Source organism: Mirounga angustirostris, unplaced genomic scaffold, assembly GCF_029215605.1.
Source record: "Mirounga angustirostris isolate CCGP_5_RB_7025 unplaced genomic scaffold, mMirAng1.0.hap1 SCAF_13, whole genome shotgun sequence".
NCBI lineage: Eukaryota > Metazoa > Chordata > Mammalia > Carnivora > Phocidae > Mirounga > Mirounga angustirostris.
Window position 1 is genome coordinate 52394399 of NW_026991721.1, and position 25634 is coordinate 52420032.

Below are 25634 nucleotides of genomic sequence, written 5' to 3' on the forward strand. Positions count from 1 at the left end.
TCTAATTCCACTGTACAACACTGATACTCTTAGGTTTAGCAGGTCAGCAACTTGCCCAAGGTCACATACTGCATAGTTGTAGTGCATGGAGTCTGAATTTGAATAATTGTCTCTTGACTTCTGGACTGTACCCTCTCACTCTTCTAAATCCTCAGACACCATATAGTGTTTGAGGGCTCCTATCCGAGAGATGTTCAGACTGATGCCTTTAGTAGAATTGATTTGGTTGTTTCTTTTAACATACTTTAAAACAAATTTGCTTTTAATGACATCCATTCTATCACTCACTGGCATATTCATGTAGTCTGCAATATGGGGAAGGCACAGTACATACAAAAGAAGCCATGTTGGAGTTCAAGCACTTGAAGTTACCACCATTGCCCATCCCTGACTTTGTGACCTTTGGTTAAGTTGCTTTACCTTTCTTGGCTTCAATTCTCTTATCTGTAGTATGGATACACGTAATATTTATCTCATAGAATTGCTGAAAGGATTATAAGACTAAAGATGTGAAAAATGTTATGCAAATTGCAGCCTTGTTAAGAGTTGGTAGAAATTTTGGTGGCTATTGTAGCTTGCAGTTGTGTTTTTCTTTTGGAATCTGTGATTAACACTTAAGAGTTGTTAACGAGATTTACAAAATAGCAGCTCTTGACAGGGTTCCTCGAAGATAGAATTAAAGAATGATTCTGGGGTAAACTACCTTTCTCTTCCTACATATAGGCTTGTATTTCCTTTGGTTTAGATACGGCTAATGGGAAGTCCAGATTAAGTTATTTTGTGCACTGAGACTAAACAGACCCAAGAACAGATTTCCCAAGAAGTTCCCAAGAGTTCTGTGTAATATCTGTCAGAAGCAGGATTCTAAGCTCTGGATATGGGCCTGGATTTCTGGACAAATAATATATTTGAAACTGAGGCCGAAAGGGTAAGCCTCTTAAAACTCCAAATCTCTTAGATACTCTTCATTTCTTTCTTACTCTAATCCTCTTCCTTTTCCCTTTCTTTCCCTCTTTCTCTTCCTCTGTGTTCTCGAATTCATTTACATAGTTGTCAACAGGGGTGGAAGCATTGATGTACATATGATATTAGGAGTTGGGCTTGGCACCCAACTATGTGTTCAAGATTTTCTAAGGAAATAACATTATAAAATAATCTCTTTGGGGTTTGTTCCTATTGCAGTGTTCTCATGTATTTGTTGCGTGGCCTTGAACTACTCCCTGAACTTCTCTGGGCTTTCTCATCTTTCAAATGGAAAAAATTGGATAAATACTCTGTAAAGCCATATGTGGCTCATGAACCAAGGTTCTTGTAGGTTCCTCCACTGCACTTTTACACCTTCATATTGAAAAATGCACATTTCAGAAGTGTACGGTTCAGTTACGTATTGACTGCACCTATGTGGCCACTAACATGACCAAAAAAAAAGGATATAGCTAGTTCCCTAGAAGCTCCCTACATTTTCCCTTCCAGGCACTAACATCTCTCTCCTTCCCAAAGATTAACTCATAAATGAGTTTGTCTGCTTTTTAACATGCTATACATCCAATCAAACAGCATATATTCTTTTCTTTGCCTTTGTTTGATTAACATTGTTTATAAGATTTATCTGTATTTTTACATATAGCTTAGCTTGTTTCATTGCTGTATAATATTCTCTACTAGGAATATTTTCCACTATACTGTTGATGAACATAAGGTGTTTCAGACATAGACTGTTATGAGTAATATTTTCTGACCCTTCCAGTGCATGTCTTTATACATGTGTTCACACATTTCTATTGGGTACCTATACATAGCGAAATAGCTGGATCATGCAGATACTTGTGTTAAACTTTGGTTGATAATACCAAAAATTCAAAGTTCGAACACATAGTTGTTCAATATATATTCCCACCAACAATGCATAAGAGTTGCACTTACTTCAATTTTTGGTCACCACTTAGTATTGTCCGTCTTTAATGAGGTTGAGCAGCTTTTCGTGTTAATTGGCCATCTGGGTGTACTTTTTTGTGAAGTGCCTGGTCAAGTCTTTTGCTCATGTAAGAAAATTTTTTTTATTGATTTACAGAAGTTCTTATCTAGATATAAGCTTTTTGCCAGTTATATATATTGCAGGTATCTTCATTTATACACTTAATGGTATCTTTGACAGAATTTAATATAGTCAAATTTACTATTTCCTTTCCAATGCTTTCTGTTCTGTTTTTGGAATCTTTACCTGTCCTCAGTTATGAAGATTTTTCTCCTATTTGAATTTTTCTGTGTTTGTATACACAATCATATTATCTGTAAATTGTGATAGTTTTGTTTCTTCCTTTCTAATCCTTCTCCCTGTGCTTCTTTTTCTTTCCTAGTTTCACTGGTTAATACCTTCAGGATTATGATAAATAGAAGTGACATCCTTATCTTATTTGTAATCTCAGAGGATAAACTGTCAACATTTCAACCATTAAGTATGATGTTGGCTCTAGTGTTTTTTGGTAATTAGCTTTTATTAGATTAAATTCCCTTGTAATCCTAGTTTGCTAAGAGGTTTTAATCACAATTGGATATAAAATTTTAACAAATGCTTTTTCTGCATTAATTGGATTATATACATTTTCTCCTTTATTTTAATATGGTAAATTACTTGGTTGAAAAAATTGAGATATAATTCACATACAGTTCACCATCTCAAAGTGTACAGTTCAGTGGTTTTTAGTATAGTGATAAGATTGTACAGCCATCACCGTGCTCTAATTCCAGTACATTTTCACCGCCCTAAAAAGAAACCCTGTGTTTCACCGTATTTCCTTCTTCTCCCAGTCCCTGGCAACCACTTATCTACTTCTGTCTGTGGATTTGACTTCTCTGGACATTTTATATAAATGGAATCATATAATATGTGGCCTTTTGGGACTGGCTTCTTGCATTCAGCATAATGTTTTTAAGGTTCATCCATGTTGTAGCATGGATCAGGGCTTCATTTCTTTTTACAGCTGAATAATATTTTGTTGTATGGATATACCGTATTTTTATTTATTTTATTCATCTGTCCATCAGTTGAGGGACATTTGCTTTTTGAGTCTTTTGATTAATGTTGCTATGATGCTATGGACATTCACTTACAAGTTTTTGTGCAGACATAGGTTTTCATCAGATTCCTCTAGACTCATACTTGCTAGTCACCATAAAAAAGTTTGCTAGCAGCAGCAGTTGTCCCAGGCAGCCTGATGTTTGTGGCCTTGAGATATGGGCCTACCAGTATCCTGAATTTGCTTTATTTTCTCCATTGTATCTCCTCTCAGTCCCAAGCTTGGAGTACATCTCTAATAAGAGTTTATTAAATTTGGTTGACTTGCTGGGCAGGTGGAAAGCTGGGACAAAGATCACTGTTTTCTGGGCCTTTGTTTATTCTGTTTCCCTCTGGAATGTCCTTCTCTGTCTCTGCCTGACCCACTCCTGTTTATCTTTCATGAGTTCTTTCAGGTATTATCTTCTCCAGAAAGGTGATTTTTTTACCTCCTTTTATCTGTACCTGAACATGGATCAGTGACCTACTTTACAGATTGAAGACTTGAACTCAGAAGAAGAAGGTAACTTTTGCACGGCCATAAAGTGGATTAATGGCAAAGAGAATACTGGATCCATCTTCCTCTCCTAGTCCAGAACAGATTTCTTTTAATTCCCTGACTTCAGTCTTCTCAGCTGTGAAATGGGGATGATCCATGCTGTCTAGTTCTTGGAGTTGTTTTAAGGAACCAATGAGGCAGTGAATGTGAAAAGGCTTTGTGAAGGGCTATACACATGTGAGGGAGGTGAGTGGTGGCTCTGTGACTCCTTGACTTCTCCAGTTCCATCCTGCTTTCCTGCCTCAGGTATCCTGTTTCCTGCTGGTGATCCCCAGCCAGTGAGCACTCAGCCTAAATTGCACAGCACTTGGGATAAATCCTGTCAGCTAGGTTTTTTCCCCCCCACCCTTGTACTTCTCTCCTCTTTCACTTCAGCCAAGCCTTTCCTCTTCTTATAGTCCATTTCTGGTCTATGTTAAACTGTTATTTCAGTCAGTAGTTCCTTCCATTCAAATCAGTCGGTAGGCATCAGGGGATATCACAAAGGATAAAAGATTTGATCAGGTGAACTGAGTCTTACCTCCATGTGCTCTGTGATGCAGGTCAAGTCAATTTACTTCTCAAGGCCTCTTCAGGGAGTAGGATAACCGTCTCTAAGGTTACTTCTTAATATTTTTGGTGTGTTCTTGAATAACTTATTCTGTGTTGGGTCCTCAATGGAAGATTTGGAAGTTGAACAATCATAATTACAAGCCATGATTATGGTCCTCTAGAAGCTTACATTTTAAGTAAAGAGGTAAGTCTTTAAAATAGCAAGGAATCATACAAGACAGGAAGTGACTAAATGCATGGTGGTATGGCAGACTCAGTGTCTTGGGAATTAACAGAGGGAGGAAAGGTCAGGAAGAGAAGTGGGACCTAGAGCAGTCTTTAAAAGATGACTAAGAGTTTGACAGGGAGACTGGGAGGAAGAGCATTCTAAAGCAAGGAGAAGAAAAAGTGAGCAAAAACTTGGAGATGGTAATATGGGAGGTATATGCAAAGGTTATGGGGCAAAGAGTAAACCTGTGGAAGCCAACTTTAGCATTACTCTGTATGTTCATGTGGTAATTGATTTAATTTCCTTGACGCTCTTTTCTGTAGACTACTCATCCTCTGAGCCACTCTTTTTCTGTGTCTCCATTACTGGAGTTTCTTTTGTATTGACATTCCATGCCTGTGATGGTATATTATGTAGTACATTAATAACATAAATTAGAAATGATATATAAAAATAGAAGATACATAAGTATAAAACAAAAATCTAAATAAAACATAAGAATAACATATTTGTTCTTCCCTACAATCTTTTAAGTGACTAGATCAGAAGAAATTTAGAAATAGTAAGCAATTCCAAAGTCCTGTACCATGTCCCATGCATTCTAGCTATGAATAAGACAGATGGACTTATGTCATAAATGAGTGCTTAATTTGGGCCCTGGTAAACTCTTGGCCTTCCCTTTCTAAAAGCAGCTGCTTCTGGAAGGGAAATTGCCAAGTGCATAAATAACTTAAACCTTAGCAGTTGGCATGTAAGCAAATAGTTCTCAGTAAGACACTGAGGAAGGAAACTTTGGAATCAGACCTGGGTTCAAATCTCAGCTCTTACTAGCTCTGTGAGCTTGAGCAAATTATTTAATGGTTTTTTGTTTTTTTTAGTTTCCTCATCTGTAAAATGACAGTGGTAATAATCTATCTCCTAGGATTTTAAGAATTAAGGAAAATAATGTATGTTATGTATCTTATACATGGTAAGTTCTTATTCAATGTTACTTCCTTTCCTTATTTTACTAAAGTATGTTTTCTTGACTTAACTTGAAATTCTTATGGGAGGCAAAACAGTAGAATGTAAAGGGCCTTGGCTTTGAAGCCAGACCTTTTGAATTTCAGTCACTTCAATAACTACAGGCAAGTCTGTGCTTCAATTTCCTCATCTACAAATAGGATTTGTGGTGCCTCTCAGGATTGTGGTGATTATATAAGATGATGTGAATGGAGTATCTCTTAAAAACTGTGGGGTGCCGTGTCAGGAAGAATCTAGCTACAGAGCTTTGAGAGTATTCATCTTTCTGTTATCATAGACTCACGGAATGTAGGAACTGGAAGGGTCCTTACAATTGTCTAGTCCATTCCCTCCATTGTTTAGATGAGAAAGCCAAGAACCTGGGCTATATGGGTGTATAGGGGCAAAATTGGCCTGGACTCTAGACCTTCTTGCTTCTTCCCTCCTCCTCTCCCACCCCACCCCCATTTTGCTGCCTTTCATCAGGATTATCCTGGGTCTGTGGAGGCATTAGGACTTCCGAATTTCTTTTGGCCAGTGTGCTGAGCCAAACAGGACTGAGGTAGCTGGCTAACAAGGATTGTGAAAAGTCAGGTCACACCTTGTAAAAATGAAACATTTATTCCTGTCCTGGAGGGTATTTGCCTGTCTTTGACAGATTCCTTAGACCCTTGCCAGGTCGAGTTAGGTATTTGGTCATTCGTTCCTTTCTTCATTCGCTGTTTCGTGCCAGGTGTGTGCTAGCTGTTGGGGATCCATGATGAATTGGACATGGCCCCTGCACTTGGGATTCAGTCTGGTTGGAAGGTAAACCCATAAAATAGGCAATTACTATAATGGTGCTGTGGGAACAGAGGAGAGGGTGAAGGACTGCCCAACCTTGAGATCAAGGAGGACTTCAGAGAAGAGCTGACCTTTAAGCTGACCCCCGAAAAGGGTAAATTAAAGGCTGAGGTAGCAAGGGAAGGGAAAGGGCAGGGCAGGATTCATAGGCAAAGGGTGTAGCTTGAGAAAATGTGAAGAGGTGTAAAAGAGCTCATTATGTTTGGTGACATAACTGGTTCAGTGTAGCTGGTAGAGAGTGTATGAAACATAAGTAGCAGGAGATTAGGAAGAGGTACAAGTTTGTAGAAGAGAGCTTCAGAAACTTAAAAAAAATTAGAGCAGTTTTAGGTTCACAGCAAAATCGAGTGGAAGGTACACGGTACACCTTGTATATCTGTATACCTCCTGCCCCCACATACGTACAACCTTCCCCACTGTTAACATCTTGTACTAGGGTGGTACATTTTATTAATCAGATTGTTTATCTTCTTATTGTTGAGTTTTAAGAATTCTTCATATATTTTGGATAATAATCCTTTATCAGATATATCTTTTGCAAATATTTTCTTTTTACTTGTGGTTTGTCTTCTCATTCTCTTGATTCTCAAACTTTTATATGCATATGAATCATTTGGGATCTCATTAAAATTCAGACTCTAATTCAGTAGGTCTGGGTTGGAGCTTGAGAGCCTACATTTCTAATGGTCTCCCAAGTTGTGCTGATGCTGCTTTGAATAGCAAGGTTATAGATCACCCTGGCTGCTGTCTGCATTGAAGGGGAGCAGAATGCAGGTGACAAGTTACTGTTAGAATGATCCAAGGCCAGAGATAACAATGCCTGAAATAGGGTGGTGGTAATGAAAATGGAGAAGTGGATAAATTTGATCACTATATAGAATAGGAAACCATTAGTAACCTGTGAACTGAATGGAAGAGAGATGGGGAGAAAGAGGAGAAATCACATAATCATGAGCAGCAGTAATCCACAAGAGGCAGAACAACAGAATAGGAAGGCCTTGGGGCTGGGAGTCTGAAGACCTCAGTTCTGGTGGCAGATCTGCTTCTAACTTGCTCTGTGACCTTGTGCAGGTTATTTAACTTCCTAGAACCCCTGTTTCTTCTTCTCTCAAATAGGCAGCATAACCACTGCCCTGCTCATCACACAGTTGTTTTGAGGCTCTAGTGAAGTAATATATGTGAGAGTGCTTTGTAAGCATTAGAGCATGATACAAATGAAGGTGATTATTATGAAATGTAAATCTGTTATAAAGTGCTGTAAGGTATCTGGTACTTTCTTTGCCCTATAGGAATATTCAGTCTCGTAGTGAGGCTCAGACAAGTCAACTGGGAAAGGCAGTACAAGTGGATCATATATATGCAGTCCAGCTCTTCTTCTTCTTTTTTTTTTTTTTTTAAAGATTTTATTTATTTATTCATGAGAGAGAGAGAGAGGCAGAGGGAGAAGCAGGCTCCCAAGGAGCAGGGAGCCCGATGCGGGACTCGATCCCAGGACCCTGAGATCATGACCTGAGCCGAAGGCAGATGCTTAACCATCTGAGCCACCCAGATGCCCAGTCCAGCTCTTCTTGAACATTGGGGCCATAACTGTGGATTTTGGGGTCTCTTTTAGTCCACAGCCTGTACTTGAAAAGAATTTTATTTTTATTGGAGCATAGTTGACACACATTACTTTAGTTTCAGGTGTACAACATAGTGATTCAACAAGTTTATACGTTATGCTGTGTTCACCACAAGTATACCTACCATCTGTCACTGTGTGGCGCTGTTACAATACCACTGACTGTATTCCTTACGCTGTGACTTACTCATTCCGTAACCAGAAGCCTGGATCTCCCACTCCCCTTCACCCATATTACTCATCCCCACCCCCCTGACGGGCAACCATCAGTTTGTTCTTTTTTTAATTATAGGTTTGATTCTGCTTTTTGTTTGTGTATTCATTTTTTTTTTTTTAAAGATTTTATTTATTTGACAGAGAGAGACACAGTGAGCGAGGGAGCACAAGCAGGGAGAGTGGGAGAGGGAGAAGCAGGCTTCCCGCAGAGCAGGGAGCCCGATGTGGGACTCGATCCCAGGACCCTGGGATCATGACCTGAGCTGAAGGCAGTCGCTTAACCAACTGAGCCACCCAGGCGCCCGTATTCATTTTTTTTTAGATTCCACATATGAGTGGAATCATATGGTATCTGTCTTTTCCAGACTGACTTATTTCACTTAGCATAATATCCTCTAATCCATCCGTGTTGTCGCAAATGGTACTATCTCATCCCTTTTTTATGGCTTCAAGTATTCCTCTGTGTGTGTGTGTGTGTGTGTGTATGTAAACACCCACGTCTTCCTTATCTATTTGTCTATCAATGGACAGTTAGGCTCCTTCCATATCTTGGCTGTTGTAAATAATGCTAATAAATATAGGGGTGCATGTATCTATGCAAATTAGTGTTTTTGTTTTCTTTAGGTAAATACCCAGTAGTGGGATTACTGGATCATATGATAATTCTATTAACTTTTTAAGGAACTTCTTTACTGTTTTCCACATTGCTGTACCAGTTTACATTCCCACCAACAGTGTACGAGGTTTCCTTTTCCTCCACATCCCCCCAACACTTGTTATTTCTTGTGTTTTTTATTTTAGCCATTCTGATAGGTATGAGGTGATATCTCATTGTGGTTTTGATTTGCATTTCCCTAATGATTAGTGATGTTGAGTATTTTTTCATATGTCTTTTGGCCATCTGGATGTCTTCTTTGGGAAAATGACTATTTGCATCCTCTGCCCATTTTTTAATCAGATTGGTTATTTTTGGTGTTGAGTTGTATAAGTTCTTTGTATGTTTTAGATGTTAACATCTTATTGGATATATCATTTGCAAATATCTTCTCCTATTCAGTAGGTTACCTTTTTGTTGATGGTTTTCTTTGCTGTACAAAAGCTTTTTATTTTGATGTAATCCCGATAGTTTATTTTTGCTTTTGTTTCCCTTCCTTAGGAGACAAGGGAAAATGTTGGAAAACCTTCCACAGCCAGTGTCAGAGAAATTGCTGCCTGTGCTCTCTTCTAGGATTTTTGTAGTTTCAGCTCTTACATTTAGGTCTAATCCATTTTGAGTTTATTTTTGTGTATGGTGTTAGAAGTGGTCCAGTTTAATTCTTTTATGAAAGAACGTAGCTGTCCAGTCTTCCCAGCACCATTTATTGGGGAAGACCAGAGACTTAGGGCTCCTGGGCTTTCCTTGATGACTTGCCTTAAAGAGAGGATATTGTGGTCTTGCCTTTCAGGCCTGTGAGCCTAGATGGCCAATGTCTAATACTTTTAGGATAGACTTGTCACTGAAACTTGGGAATGATCAAGCAAATTATTAAAAAGAAATACTTATGTTTCCTTACCTATAAAATGCAGATGTTAATATTTGTTTTGCAGGGTTGTATGAGTATTTGGTGACATGATACATATAAAATTTATAGCGCATGCTGGCACATGGTAAGAGCTCAATAAATAGTAGCTTTTGCAGTTAGCCTCTGACCCCACTTCCCCCAGGTGTGTGTAGGAGTTCCCTGGGAGTTTAGACCAGATGGCCTCCTCCCTAGAACATTGAAAGAGGAGGAGCCTTGGGTGGAGAAATAAGGAGGGTTTCTACAGATGTTTAAAATCTGGGCTCTGTAGGTCCCCATTTAGGAAGGAAGATTATCTGGCTGAGCCTTGGAAGGTATTTAAGCCTGTTTCAGTGGGATTGCATTTGCAGATGCCTGCTGAGGTCTAGCTTGATACCAAGACCTTGAAACTCCTTTAAGCTGGAAGAGGGTTATATTTATAGAGCTTCTTTAACTAAATACCACAAGCTAGGCAGCTTAAACAACAGAAATTTATTGTTTCAGTTCTGGAGGCTAGAATTCCAAGATGAAGTGGTCTGCAGGGTTGTTTTCTTGTGAAGGATGAAATCTGTTCCATGTCTCTTCCTTAGCTTCTGGTGGTTTGCTGGCGATCTTTGGTGTTTCTAGACTTGAAGAAGCATCACTCTGACATCTTTCTTCATCTTCATATGGTATTCTCCTTGTGTGCATCTGTCTCCAAATTTCTTATTTTTATAAGGACACCAGTCTTAACTGGATTAGGGGTGCACCCTGCTCCAGTACAACCTAATCATAACTAATTATATCTGCAATGACCCTATTTCCAAATAAGGTCACATTCTGAGCTACTTGGAGTTAGGACATATGAATTTGGGGGGACATAATTGAACCCCTGACAAGGGTACTTTACTTTATGGTTAAGCGACTGCCTTGGGCTCAGGTCATGATCCTGGAGTCCCTAGATTGAGTCCCGCATCGGGCTCCCTGCTTGGCAGGGAGTCTGCTTCTCCCTCTAACCCTCCCCCCTCTCATGTGCTCTCTCTCAAATAAATAAAATCTTTAAAAAAAAAAAAAAAGAGTACTTTACTTTAGCACTACAATTCCTTAAATGAAACTTTTTCTGCCGGGAAGCAGGACCTTAGTGAACATCTATTTTACTCAAGACCCTTGATGGGAGAGAGGTGATTACAAGTATTTGGTCTGAATGATCCTTTAAGGTCCTAGCCTGGGGAGCAGTGTAGCATAGTGGCTTTGAGCTCAGGCTCTGGGCCAGACTGCCTGGGTTTGTGTCTGGATGCTGCCAGTTACTAACCACGTGATCTTGAACAAATAACTTAATCTCTATGCTTCAGTTTCTTTACCTGCAAAATAAGATAGTATCTAACTGATAGGGTTGCCATGAGGCAAAGTGAATTCATACATGTATAGAACTAGAACCATTGTCTGGCAAGCATCTGACAAAATATTAGTGATTTATATTATTAAAATAACATCCAGATCTAAAATTCTCTAAATTTGGAGAACCGTAAAGCAGTCCATAATCAAATACCAAACCAGTAGGATGTAGGTCATAGAAACTCATATAATGTAGGATGTCAGAGCTGGAAGGATCTTTAGAGACCATTTACCCACCCTAGCCTTCTCTTTTTTATAGATGGGGAAACCAGGGTTCAGGAAAAGGAAGTGACTCACCCTAGATCAAATGGCTCATTAGTGGTAGAGCCAGGACTTTAAACTCTGAGGAATATTCTTTCTTTCCCTCCCTTACTTTAATTCAACAAAAGATTTAAGTTCTTTAATCATGCTTTGAGCGCTTATTCCAATCTGAGTCTGGCATTTGGCTTGTCAATACTTCTGTGAAGTAGACGGCCCTTAGCCTTAGGCGCTAGGGCTTAGCCAAAAGCTCAGCCCACAGCTCAATGAAGAGTTCAGTAAGCCAAAAGATGTAATGTCCTTGTTTTTGATTTCCTTTTCCCTGTTTCTCTTGCAGCAAATAAAAAGAAGGAGAAGGAACGGCCAGAGATTTCTCTTCCTTCAGATTTTGAGCATACAATTCATGTTGGTTTTGATGCTGTCACAGGGGAGTTTACAGTAAGTCCTGGGTCGCAGAAAGGGCTTTGGTCTTTGAGAGCTCTGACTGTGCACTGTTAGATTCATTTTTTCCCCCTTGGTATTCCTGATGCCTCTGTCTTAGCCTGAGACCCTCCTTACTATCTTCTTACATTCATGAGAGGGACATTTTCTTCACCTCCAAAACTGTACCAGAGAAGGCTTTGGATCTGCATTCCTTAACTAGACCTCTGTTAAGTGGCTCCTTGGCAGTAGGCTTTGCACGGGACACTGATAATGTAAAGACAAATCATACATGGTTCCTGTTCTGAAGGAGGAATAGCTTAGTGAAAGAGCAAACACCTCAAGAAATGACTAATATAATGAGATAGGTACTATAAAAAAGGCTTGTATAGAGCTCTGAGGGTATAGAGAGAAAGAATGACTAAACCTGTCTTTAACTGCCAGCAGGTATCAGAGTTTCTCCTTCAGGATCTCCTTTGACTATGCCTTCCTGATAACGTTGTATGTCTCTCTTATAGGGGATGCCAGAGCAATGGGCTCGCCTGCTTCAGACATCAAATATCACTAAGTCAGAGCAGAAGAAAAACCCACAGGCTGTTCTGGATGTATTGGAATTTTATAACTCAAAGAAGACCTCCAACAGCCAGAAGTACATGAGCTTTACAGGTATGGGGATTGAATTCAGAGCAGTCTAGGAAAAAAAAAGGGGGGTTTTAGTCTGGGTGGAAAAGCTCCACATGCCTGTTGGTGTGGGGTAAGGGAAGAAAAGTATTGGAAAGAGTGGGGATGGTACTTTAAGGTGGGATTTTGGAATTTGAGAGCCAAAGTGATGGGTCTTTGCTCTGAAACTGCACATTTTTAAAAAGTAGCATGACACATATATTTTGAGCCTCAAAATGGGAATAGTAATTCCTGTCTCAAGAGATTGTAGTGAAGAATAAATGAGCTCATTGATATGAAAGTTCTTTATAGGTTGTAAAACAGCACCATGGAAATGTAGCTATCATTATCATTTTTAATTTTAATATCATTAAGTTATTTAATAACACATTTGATGTGTATCTTTTAGGGCGCTTGGGTGGCTCAGTTGGTTAAGCGACTGCCTTCGGCTCAGGTCATGATCCTGGAGTCCCGGGATCGAGTCCCGCATCGGGCTCCCTGCTCGGCGGGGAGTCTGCTTCTCCCTCTGACCCTCCCCCTCTCATGCTCTCTGTCTCTCATTCTCTCTCTCTCAAATAAATGAAATCTTAAACAAAAAAAACAAAAAAACCAAAAAAACTGATGTGTATCTTTTAAGTAGGTAAGCCTAAGTTTTTCCTCAAGGAATTAATTTTTATCAGTCAAATGTAAAACAGGCCACTAATAATAAATGTACTTTAGATGTACCCTCTCTGTAATGGGCTATGTTTTTCAGACTGCTTTTAATGGCAGAATTGGGATTAGAATCCATGTCTCCTAATTCCCAGACCAGCACCTTTTGAGTTTACTACTTGCTTCTAGTAACTCTATTTGGAGCACCTCCTTCCATAGCAGGGAGATTTTTCTTTTCCAAGATAAGTAATCAGAAGGCCTACATTTCTAGAAACTTGCCTTTTATAGTGGCATCTTAGAATGTTAGAGCAAGACATATCCTCAGTATATACTGCTCCTATTCCCCCTTGTTTTACAAACACTAAAGCCAAAAAAGGCCTTTCTAATATGGCTTAATTGGTGGCAGAGCTGGTCTCTTAACTCCAAGTCTGGTGCTCTTTCCAGTATTCATGCTGTCTCTTTCAAAGAGCAATATTGTTGGAGAAGGTGAGAACCAGGATGAACTAGCTAATTTTGAAGGATACTTTACCCAGCAAGTATCTGGCTTGTATCAAAGGGCACAGATGGTGAGAATGACAAACTGCAGCTTAGCCCATGCTGCTATGGTGGTACCCAGGAGAAGGTCATGCATGTTCCCAGCAGTATTTCCTTCCTCACGCCTGGCCCCTCTGGCTCTGCCTCACTTCTCCCATTGAGAGACTGGGTCATTCCAAGGAGGAATTGGGGTTGAGGGGTGTTGGGTGGGAGAGTTTTCTAGTCAGGAGATTAGAGCTTGTGTTTTTAAGGCATTTGTCATGGACGTCCGATTAGAAGCTGGCTTTGAAAACCTCAGCAGCGAAGTCTTTGGAAGAATCTCTGTTTATGTACATGTGTGTAGATGTGTACAAGTACCAGATATGTATATGGAAGCACAGCTCTGTGGGTTTGCATATGTTTGGAATTAAAGTCCACTTAAGTATTCATGAATTAACCTGTGTATAGATACACACATTAAGATAAAGGTATATATGATCATCTCTGCATGCATATATGAATAACACTGTATATGTGGAGAATGTATAGATGTGTGTTTATACATCTCCTTCTGTGTGTATAAAGCTATGCACATGTGTATATGTATGTGTGTGCACACGCAAGTGCAGAATTTTTAGTTTTTTAGAAGTTGAAATCCAGGGCTAATTCTAGGCAAAATTGTATATTTGGCACAATTTATTTTTATTTAATTTATTTTTTAAAAAGATGTTATTTATCTGACAGAGAGAGAGCAAGAGTGTGCACAAGCAAGGGGAGCGGCAGGCAGAAGAAGAGGGAGGCAGAGGGAGAGGGAGAAGCAGACTTCCCTCTGAGCAGGGAATCATCTGACACGGGGCTCAGTTGCAGGATCCTGGTATCAGGACCTGAGCCGAAGGCAGACGCTTAACCGACTGAGCCACCCAGGCACCCCTGGCACAGTTTATTTTTCATGCCATCTCTCTCCTTTTCCTGTTTCCCTTCTTCTCATACTATTGATTCTGAGAATACTACCTCAGTTTGTATGCTTGCACATGAATTATCTCATTGATCCTCATGACAGCGTTGGGGGTTGGTATAGCAAGGACTATTATCCCCATTTCACAGACTTGGAGAAATTAATTAGGCTTAGAGAAACTGAGTGACTTACTCAGGGTGAATCGACTGATATGTGATGGAATTATGTTTAAAGGATATCCTGAATTAATTTCTCCAGGGTACAGTTGGCGATTCAGGGTTTTTTTAAAGAATACATTGTCACAGCTTGTGGGTTCATGATTTGTCATAGGATCAAAGAAGCTGTACCTGACACTTTCTTATATGATGGAATTGGGATCTTGGACATTCTCTGGACTTGGTTCTTGGTGAGGAATATGTTGGATTTGGTAGAACACATTTCTCCTCCTTAATTCCATTGGTGTTGAAGTCAGCTTCTTCTTAGGTCTGTAAAATTAAAGTGTAAAACCAAACATGGTATTTGGCTTTTAAACTTATTTTCTTGCTAAGATCTCCATTGAGTCTGTGTTTCATATTTTATTAAATATATCATTAATTGTAAGCTGCACCATTATTTTATATACCACTAAAGAAGAAAAAGTTGCCAATTAAACCATGAAATGCCTTTGATTGTAGGACACATCTCTCTTTCAGAGATGTTAATGTGAAAAAATTTATATTTCAAAATCAATGAAATGTGATAATTGCCTCATTGAGGAAGTTTGAATCTATTCTTAGAAATAAGACCCTGCCTTAAATTAGACTTGACATGATTAATGCTTGTCTTTTCCTAAACCTCAAATTTTCTTTCCCTGTAGGAAATAGACGTGGATCCTTTTTTAAAAGCTGAAGCCACAAGCTGGTCATGATTTGTCATGGATAGCTCACGACATGAATTCTTTCCCTTTCTCTTGGGGAGAAGAAATTTCCTTGACCATTGAGACCTGATGATGATATAGTTGATGATGTGGATATAGTTCTATCATAGTATTTAGGATTAGACTAGGATTCAAATGTTGACCCCTGTTTAACCTGTGTGTACCCTGGGCAAATTACTTTTCTGAACCTCAGTTTCCAAATCTATAAAAGTAGACATAATAATAGTATTCAGAGCTGTAGTGAGGATTAAAGGAGGTAATGTGTATAATGTGCTTTAGTGTGGTGTCAGGCCCATAGTACCAGTAATACTACTATTATTCTTTGAGCCTGGCAAGTGCTTGACTGGATAGGCTTCGTTAGCTCTCAAGAATGGATTAATTGTAATTATTTACTGACTGAGTCCCATGTCTTTTTCCCTTTGCAGATAAATCAGCTGAGGATTATAATTCTTCTAACACTTTGGTAAGTCTTTATTTTCTTTATTCTGATACAGGCAGGCCTGGTAGTTAGGGATCAGGACAGTGTGGTAGATGCAGAGCCTGGACTGGGAGACACTCATCTTGGTTACTTCATGCCCCTCACCCGCCGGCCCTCATAGTTCTTATCTATACAGTAAAGGAATTGGACTTAATAAACAGTAGGTATCACTTCTGGATTTAATTTTTTAGTGTTCCAGATATCCTAATCTTGGAACCAGAACTGACATCTAGACTCAGGTTTTCATTTGTAGCTTTGAACCTTGGGCAAGCCAATTTGCTTTTCTGAACTTTAGTTTTTTTATCAATAAAATAGGATGATACAATTTCCCTTACCTGGACATGTCTTCAAATACCCGAATTTAGAAGAGAATTCCCTCTTTTTTGTTGATAGGGTCTACAAAACCAGAATTAGGACTAGTTGTTGAAGGGGGTAGATTCTGTTCATTTAAGGTCATTCATTCTGTTCTATGACACTGTAGTGAATGCCCTGTCACTTAAAGGCGTAGTATAGGAATCACTGATGAATTGACTGGAAAGTAAAGCTAGATTACCCCATCCTCAAAACTTTAAAAATAGAACTACCCTACGATCCAGTAATTCCACTGCTGGGTATTTACCCAAAGAATACAAAAACATGAATTCAAAAGGATATATGCACCCCTATGTTTATAGCAGCATTATTTACAATAGCCAAATTATGGAAGCCACCCAAGGGTCCATTGATAGATGAATTGATAAAGAAGTGGGGTGTGTGTGTGTGTTTATATTTTTTAAATATATGTTCTATATTTATATATAATGGAATATTATTCAGCTATAAAAAAGAATAAAATCTTGCCACTTGCCACAACATGGGTGGTGCTAGAAAGTATCATGCTAAGTGAAATAAGTCAGACAAAGACAAATACCATATGATTTCACTTGCGTGTGGCATTTAAGAAACAAAACAAATGAACAAAGGAAAAAAAGAGAGAAACCAAGTTCTCTTAACTATAGAGAACAAACTGATGGTTACCAGAGGGGAGGTGGGTGGAGGATGGGTGAAATAGGGGATGGGAATTAAGGAGGGCACTTGTGATGAGCACTGTATAATGCATAGCGTTGGCTCCGTCACTATATTGTACACCTAGAACTAATAGAACACTGTATGTTACCTATACTGGAAATAAAATTTAAAAAGCTAGATGACCGCAAAGGTCTCTGCCCTCTCAACTTACAAATTCCCTTTTTCAGAGCAGATAAAATGAGATGTTGTTGTTTGAAAGGGTCTTTTAAATAGTAAGTTCTGATATGTATAAGAGAATACTGCAATTCTTTCTTTACACCTGATGCTTTCTCTTGTACAGACGTGGTTTTGTCATATTGATTTATTAAATTTTTACAGAACCTCCACTCTATGCCAGGTCCTGTATGGAGAAATGACAATATAGAAATGAATCAGACATTGTCCCAACTCCTAAGAGTCTCCCAGTCTTATGAGCAACATGAAGGCACAGGCGGTTACAGTAGAGTGTGCTAAAACTTCATGAAGCCAGGGGCTATGTCTGACTCGTTAATTGCTGTATCCATGGCATCTGGCAGATAACCATTTATTGAATAAAAGGTTGGATGTATAAGAGAAAACTTCTTGATGGTAGAGTCTGAGTTGAGGGGTTTGTTATCTAGGGCAAGAATTAAGGAGAAATGAGGATATTCGAGACAAAGAAAATAAATAGCATGTGCAAAGACAAGGAGGTTCACAAGGTATGCTTTTATAGGGAACTGCAAGTAGCTTGTTATGATTGGAATGTGAAGTGTGAATGGACGAGAGGTGGGTGATGAGGAGGAATGGTGGCAGGTCAGATCATGTAGAAGTTTTATCCTTATCTTAAAGGTAATGAGAAGCTATTAAAGAATTTTAAACAGGGGAATGGTAAGTTCTAACACAATACTGAGTCACCATCAGAGTACTTTAATCCATGCTTCCAGCCATAGGGATTGGTTTACTTTGAGTCATTTACATCCTGTCAATCATAAAAAATGTTCACATGTCCAGGGCCTTTGTAACATACTGAGTCCTTTCTTATTCACTATGTCTTTTAATCCTCACAGGAGTTTAATGAGGTGGGTTATTATCCTTGTTTTAGGGATAATAACACTGAAATAGAGATGGGTTAATGGCAATAGGTATCTGGTTCCCAGTCTACATTGTTTTCCCCTGGTTCATTCTTTCATCAAATGAAAGAGATGTAATTAAAGGAGGGAAAAGAATTTGTAAGTGTTCTGATCTTTGGGAGTTTCTCCCCATTACTGAACAGTAAATTATTGAAGAAGGAGTCTAAACAAAGCTGAGCTGTGCTTTGTGGCTCAATGTGTTTATGCTTTTACAGGAGTGACAGCTATCATTTATTGAGGTGTCAGTGTATGCCAGGCACCATGCTAATAACTATTTATGGTTAGTATGGTTAGTCCTCACAGTTACCTTGTGAAGAAAGCATTATCCATTCCCATTTCACAGGTAGAAAACAGACTTTCTTGAAGACTCATAATTAGTGATGGTGGCAGAACCAGATTAACTAGGGTCTTCTGAGTCCCAGTCCAGGATACTTTTCACTGTGGCAGGGAACTGAGAAAGATGATGTCAGAGAGGTATTATAAAGGAGACTACAGTAAAGCCATAGCTATGTTGTTCGTTCATGAGGAGGAGGAGCCCTGGGGCTCATGCCATATGGCAGAGAGGATAACACCTGCTTGGTAAAAACCTGGTTTAGTATCTACAGTTAAAACCACTCAGGCTATCAAGGACATTTTATCCCCTAATTCATAACATTTTCCCCTGTGGTTCAGTATTCTATATTTCCTTACTAGTTTTACTTGGGGGATTATGGTTTGCATTGTGGTAGCATATCATTATTTTCCATATTGCTTTCGTACAGATCATCCTACTTGATTTGTGAAATAATTGGATGGGATTGTTATTCCCATAACACAGATTAAGAAATTGAGATTCAGAGATTAAGTGACTTGCTCTCTACCCTTGAATAAATTAGTAGTAGAAACCAGTACAAAATTCCATATTCCTAAGCATTCATTTATTGATTCATACTATAAATACTTACTTAGCACCTTCTTTGTACCCAGGTGTTGGTGAAACAAAAATGAATATGCACTATCTTAGTCCTTGAGGAAAAAAATTAACAGCAGACTAGAGGAATGAGGGCTGCAAGAGAGGTATGAATAATGTGTGATGGGGGTCATATTTGATAGAGTGATTTATTCTGCCTGGTAGTGCAGGGAAGTTTTCAGAGTTGTTGGTCCTAATGATTTGTTCATTTAAAAAACATGATCTTTAAGATTCCTTCTAGCACTAAAATTCTGTTACTTATGGCTTATTGGTTTGAGGTCTGGCTCTCAGATTCTATAGGATTTCAGTGCCTGAATTCTCATTTATAAAATGAACAGCTGTTATGTGATAGGTTCTTTGAGTGTTGGGGAGTCAGGGACTGGTAAGGTCTTTGCTCTTGATTTAACAATTTAGTGAGGAATCAGAACACGTAAACAGGGATTCATAATATCTTGTCAGGTAAACACAGGTAATGATACCAGGCAGATAAAAGGGAAATGCTTTCTTGTCTGAGATACCATGAACAAAAGCCAAGTTAAGGATCCATCGTGTCAAGCCAAAGACCTAGAACTGTGTGCTGGAGCTAAGGAAATCTTTTATATAGGAGATTGATACAGCTCAGGAGAGGGAACAGTGGAGAAACAAACTCACACATTTTAGTCTAAACTCACATTTTAGAAAGATTCCTCTGGAAATTGGATCAGGGTACTAGAATGAATTCATGTCTCTATCTCTCTTGCTATCCCAAATTTCTTAATTTCAGAAACGATCTATTAAAAAAAATACAAAGCAGTGGTCCAAAACAAAAACAGGACATAAATAAACCATTGTCAGAAATTCATAGAAGATATAAAGCAAAGATCAGATTGATGAGAACAGAAGAAACTACAGCTTAAAATATGTGGAAGAGAAAACTCCTGGGAAGATGAGAGTAGCTGAGAGAGTATATAATAAGAAGCAGAAAGGAGTCCTGGATCATCTTCAGGGGTAAATTATTTAAAATTTTGCATTTGAGACAGCAAGGGCAGTCTTCATCTTACAGTGAGCAAAAGGTAGCAGAATTTTGATTCTAAGCTTAAGCTAGATAATTTTCTAAAGAAAGTAAACTGCCTACTTGAGAACTCGTACTGTAGGTATAGGTGCTTGAGAGAGAAGCAGAGCAGAACCTGAGTTAACTACAGATCTCTACAACAGGTATGAAGAAGGAGAAAAGGAAGAGTAGGTCTGCAGTGGAAGAAAATAAATTAAATTTCTCCATCCCAAGAGTAAATTTCTCATACTTCTGATAACTGGAAGGAAAGGAATCAAAACCCTACATGTTCTTCTATGTCAACACGCCCTAAAGTGATGCCTGCGATCAACCACATACAGACTCCATAACTCACATATACACTTCATTAGACCTCCCATTCAAAGAGGGGACAGTGGAGAAACATACAACTGCAGAATAAGCTCATGCTACTTATATACTAATGAATCTAGTTCTTCACTTAGAAGTATGAATGGATAGCCCAGGATCCTCAAGTATTTAGATAAGCATTAAAGAGAAGAATCAGATAAAAAAAGTAAAATTGACCCCAGAGCAAATAGATAATTCAAAGAATTTTTTTTTTAAAGATTTTATTTATTTATTTGACACAGAGACAGCGAGGGAGTACAAGCAGGGGGAGTGGGAGAGGGAGAAGCAGGCTTCCCGCTGAGCAGGGAGCGTGACGCCAGGCTCGTTCCCAGGACCCTGGGATCATGACCCAAGCCAAAGGCAGATGCTTAACGACTGAGCCACCCAGGCACCCCTTTAAAAATATTTAATATATTCACAGTGGCTTTATGTGATGTTGCATCCACAAAAACAAAACTGCAATTAGACCAAAGGATGAAAAAGATTTCTTAGAAATGAAAAATGTGATTAAAGAAATAAATTCGGAAGGATTAAAAAATGCATATAAGAGTGAATAATATGACACAAAATATAAAAACAGTGGGAAAATAGGGGAATAAGGGACACAGGGGTTTACTTAAGGAGATTCAAAAAGAATTAAAGAACTGGGGCACTAAAGTGGAAAAAATAATCAAAGGAATAATAGAAGAAAAATCCCTCAATTAAAGAAAAGCATGACTCTTCAGATGAAAGGGCATACCGGTTATCAAGTTAGGTAACTGCAGAGACCCAAGGATAAAGAGAAAGATCTTCAGACCTTTCAAAGAGAATATACACCTAATGTTCCTCATTAGCAATAGTGGGCAGAGGAGCAATATCTTCAGAGGTATGAGAAAAATTATTTAGAACCAAGAATTCTGTGCCTCATCAAACTAACATTCAAGAATGCATGAGGTCAAAATGAAGACACAAAGATACAGATGGACCACCCACAGATAATCTCTGACAGGCTAACAAATAATAGCAGTAATTATCCGTTAGGCAAGTTGATGGTGATTAAAAATATTCCCTTAAAAATTATTTTTACCCAAGTATTAGATGAAAAAGTCAAATAGGATTAGAATGCTTGTAATTAACAGTTGTTCTGGGATCTCTCTTAACCATTGTCTTGCCGATCCCTTTGCATTTCTCTGTTGGCGTTGCTGTTTTCTTTGTGTTGTGCCTTCCTCATTTTTGGTTTACTTTTGCAGTTTGGTGGAGCTCATCTTCCAGTAGCTTTGAGAAAGTAAATGGGAAGTAAATATTTTAATGCCTTCCAAGTCTTGAAATGGAGCATGTCTGTTCTGCCCTCAGATTTGATTGATTCTTTGGCTGAGTCTGGAGTTCTAGATTGAAAATAATTTTCCATCAGTATTTGGAAAATATTGCACTTTTGTCATCTAGCATTCAGCTTTGGCTATTGATGTCTGAAGTTATTTTATTCCTGCTTCTTTGTATCTGACCTATTTTTTTTTTCGCCTGAAAAGCTTGTGGCATCTTCTTTGTCACCATGGCTTTGAAATTTCATATTTATATCCTTATATTCATCTATTTATTTTACAAGGGGATTTGTGGACTCTTTAAGCTTTGGAAATTCAAACCTTCAGTTCTAGGAAATTTGCTTGACTTATTTCTTCGATGATTTCTTTGCTTCCTCTTTCTGGAACTACTGTTATTTAGATTTTGGACCTCCTGGGCTGATTTCTCCATTTTTCTTACATTTTCACTATTTCTCTTGCCTTGATTTTTGTTCTGCTTTTGGGAGACTTCCCCAACTTCATCTTTCAATCTGTCTATTGAATTTTTTTTTTAAATATTTTATTTGTTTATTTTGACAGAGAGAGACCCAACACGAGAGGGAACACAAGCAGGGGGATTGGGAGAGGGAGAATCAGGCTTCCCGCTGAGCAGGGAGCCTGATGCAGGGCTCAATGCAGGACCCTGGGATCATGACCCGAGCCGAAGGCAGATGCTTAACGACTGAGCCACCCAGGTGCCCCTGTCTATTGAATTTTTTTTTTTTTTAAGATTTTATTTATTTGACAGAGAGAGATACAGCGAGAGAGGGAACACAAGCAGCGGGAGTGGGAGAGGGAGAAGCAGGCTTCCCGCGGAGCAGGGAGCCCGATGTGGGGCTCGATCCCAGGACCCTGGGATCATGACCTGAGCCGAAGGCAGACGCTTAACGACTGAGCCACCCAGGCGCCCCCTGTCTATTGAATTTTTAATTTCTGTTTTCATGCTGAATTTCCAAGAGCTCTTTTATTTTCACTTTTTAAAAAATTAGGGTATCCTATTCTTGTTTCCAGAATTGGTATCTGTGCATATCCCTGAGATGAATGATAGGCTTTTTTTTTTTTTTTTAATGTTTTCTTCTCCCTGTCTAGTTTGTTTTTTCCAGGTGTCCTTTTTCCCCATTCATTTTGGTTTCCTCCTTTTATGTTAGAGGTATCCCATGGATATTTGGTAATCCTTGGGGACATGCCCATATTTATGATTGGGTTACTAAAGTCCTTAATAGAATTTTAAGCTCATTGGTTGTGGCACTGAATTGTAAGTATACAGTTGTAAAATGTATGCTTTTAAAAGTAATTTAATAAATTTTTAGAGTTGTGCAGTCATTGCTATAATCTAGTATTTTGTTTGTATCACTATAGAATAATTCAGCTTGGACCATTTGGTGAAACCTCCTGTATTTTATCTGTAGAACTTAGGCTGGTGAGATCCAGAGAAGGATCTTCTAATCTTCTGCGTTGAGAATAAGAGTTTGACTCCTAGTATTCTAGGAGCCTAGAAAGGGAAGAAGGGTGGGTGTCTCAGCATTCAGTATGTTCTCTTAATTACCCTGTTTTTAATATGATACTCTTATATTTGACTGTGCCTAACATCCCTAATCCAGAAATGATGTGTTTTACCTTCCAGAGACTTGACCTCCAGTTTTCTGCTAGGGATGGGGAGGGCAACTGCACGGTGGTATAGAGTAGGGGAAGAGATTTAGGGATCTAACTGCATCTTACATAACTGTCACTGAATCTGCCTTTAGGACTCTCCCTTTCCTGTGGACTTCATCTCCAGTTTCAGAAGTATATGGTGCTACCAGTTCCTGTGCCTTTTGAGGATTCTGCTGCATAGATAAATGGATTGGTTTTCAGCTTTGAATTAAGCCTCCTTGAATCAGTTACTGCTCATCCGTCATTGGCTCTTTTTTTTTTTTTTTTTTTTTTTTTTGCTGCTCTTGCCTTCTCTCCTGTTCTCCTCATTCTTTGGGGTTTAATTCCTTGAAAAGACCGTTTATTATAGTTCTAGTGAGATTTCAAGATGTAGATGCCTATGTTCAATTTGCCATCTTTACCAAGCATTCGTTCCTGTGGACTGTTCACTTTTAACTCCTTATATTTCTAGATTATTTAAAATTTATAATGAGAACCTACTTATTTTACATATAATTTAAAATTTTTATAAGCAGCTTTATTGAGGCATTATTTACATACCATGAAATTCACCCATACTGATTGTACAATGCAGTGGGGTTTTTTTTAATTAAATTCAATTTAGTTAACATATACTGTATTTTATTAGTTTCAGGGGTAGAATTTCGTGATTCATAAGTTGCATAGAGCACCCAGTGCTCATTACCTCACGTGCCCTCCTTAATGCCGGTCACCCCATCCCCCCGCCCATCTCCCCTCCAGCAACCCTCAGTTTGTTTCCTATAGTTAAGAATCTCTCATGGTTTGTATCCCTTTCTATTTTCATCTTATTTTATTTTTCCTTCCCTTCTCCTATGTTCATCTGTTTTGTTTCTTAAATTCCATGTATGAATGAAATTATACAGTATATTTCTTTCTCTGGCTGACTTATTTCACTTAGCATAATACCCTCTAGTTCCATCTTGCTGTCGTTGCAAACTGCAAGATTTCATTCTTTTTGATGGCTGAGTAATATTCCATTGTATATGTATACCACATCTTTACCCATCCGTCAGTGGACATCTGGGCTCTTTCATATTTTGGACATTGCTGCTATAAACTTTGGTGTACATGTACATCACGATGTTTGTATACCTACATATTTATCCAAAGGATACAATGCAGTGGTTTTATTAAATGTTTAGACTTGTTCAGCCATCACCACAGTCTACTTTTAGGGCATTCTCATCACCTTGAAAAGTTCCCTTGTTTCCTTTAACAGTTCATTCAAACTCCCATGCCCAGCCCTGGAAAACCACTGATCTTCTTTCTGTCTGTTCAAATTTGTCCTTCTAGACATTTTATATAAATGTTCATGCAACATGTGTCTAGTTTTTTGCTTAGCATAAAGTTTGCAAGGTTCATCCATGTTGTAACATGTATCAGTACTTGATTCCTTTTTATATCCTAATAATATTCCATTGTATCAATATACTACATTTTTTTTAAAAGATTTTATTTATTTATTTGACAGAGAGAGACACCGCAAGAGAGGGAACACAAGCAGGGGAGTGGGAGAGGGAAAAGCAGGCTCCTGGCTGAGCAGGGAGCCCGATGCGGGGCTCGATCCCAGGACCCTGGGATCATGACCTGAGCCGAAGGCAGACGCTTAACGACCGAGCCACCCAGGCGCCCGATATACTACATTTTTAAAAAAGATTTTTAATTTATTCATTTGAGACAGAGAAAAAGCAAGAGCATGAGTGGGGGTTGGGGGGCAGGGAGAGGGAGAAGCAGACTCCCTGCTGAGCAAAGAGCCCAGCACAGGGCTTAATCCCAGGACCCCGGGATCATGACCTGAGCTGAAGTCAGATGCTTAACTGTCTGAGCCACCCAGGCACTCCTGATGTTTTTAATCCATTCATCAGTTGATGGGCATTTCGGTTGTTTCTACTTTTTGGCTGTAAATAATGCTCATTCATGTATGAATTTTGTGTGGCTGTGTATTTTGACTTCTCTTGGGTATATACCCAGGAGTGGAATTGCTAGGTCATATGGTAGCTCTGTGTTTAACCTTTTGAGGAACTGCCAGGCTGTTTTCCACCATGGCTACACCATTTTGCACTCCTACAAGCAATTTGGAGGGTTCCAATTTCTCTGTATCTTCCCCCACATTTGTTATTCTCTGTTGTTTGATTATAGCCATTTTAGTGGGCGTGAAGTGGTATCTCATTGCGGTTTTGGTTTGCAGTTCTCAATAGGTAATGATGTTGAGCGTCTTTTCATGTGTTTATTGGCCATTTGCTTATGTCTTTGTAGAAATGTCTTAACTGTTGTTGATCTCTAATTTAATTCCATGGTGTCAAAGAATACATTTTATGTGT

General features: G+C 38.8%; 1 protein-coding gene across 5 annotated transcripts in view; it reads left to right on the top strand.

Moving 5' to 3' along the window:
* PAK1 (p21 (RAC1) activated kinase 1) overlaps positions 1 to 25634 on the top strand; it is a 141183-nt gene that overhangs the window by 80827 nt on the left and 34722 nt on the right. For all 5 annotated transcript variants that reach the window (XM_054512146.2, XM_054512145.2, XM_045894499.3 and 2 more), the window contains exons 3-5: positions 11564 to 11664; positions 12165 to 12312; positions 15767 to 15804. In XM_054512146.2, the coding sequence (XP_054368121.1) occupies positions 11564 to 11664; positions 12165 to 12312; positions 15767 to 15804 (287 nt within the window). The remainder of the gene's footprint in view (positions 1 to 11563; positions 11665 to 12164; positions 12313 to 15766; positions 15805 to 25634) is intronic.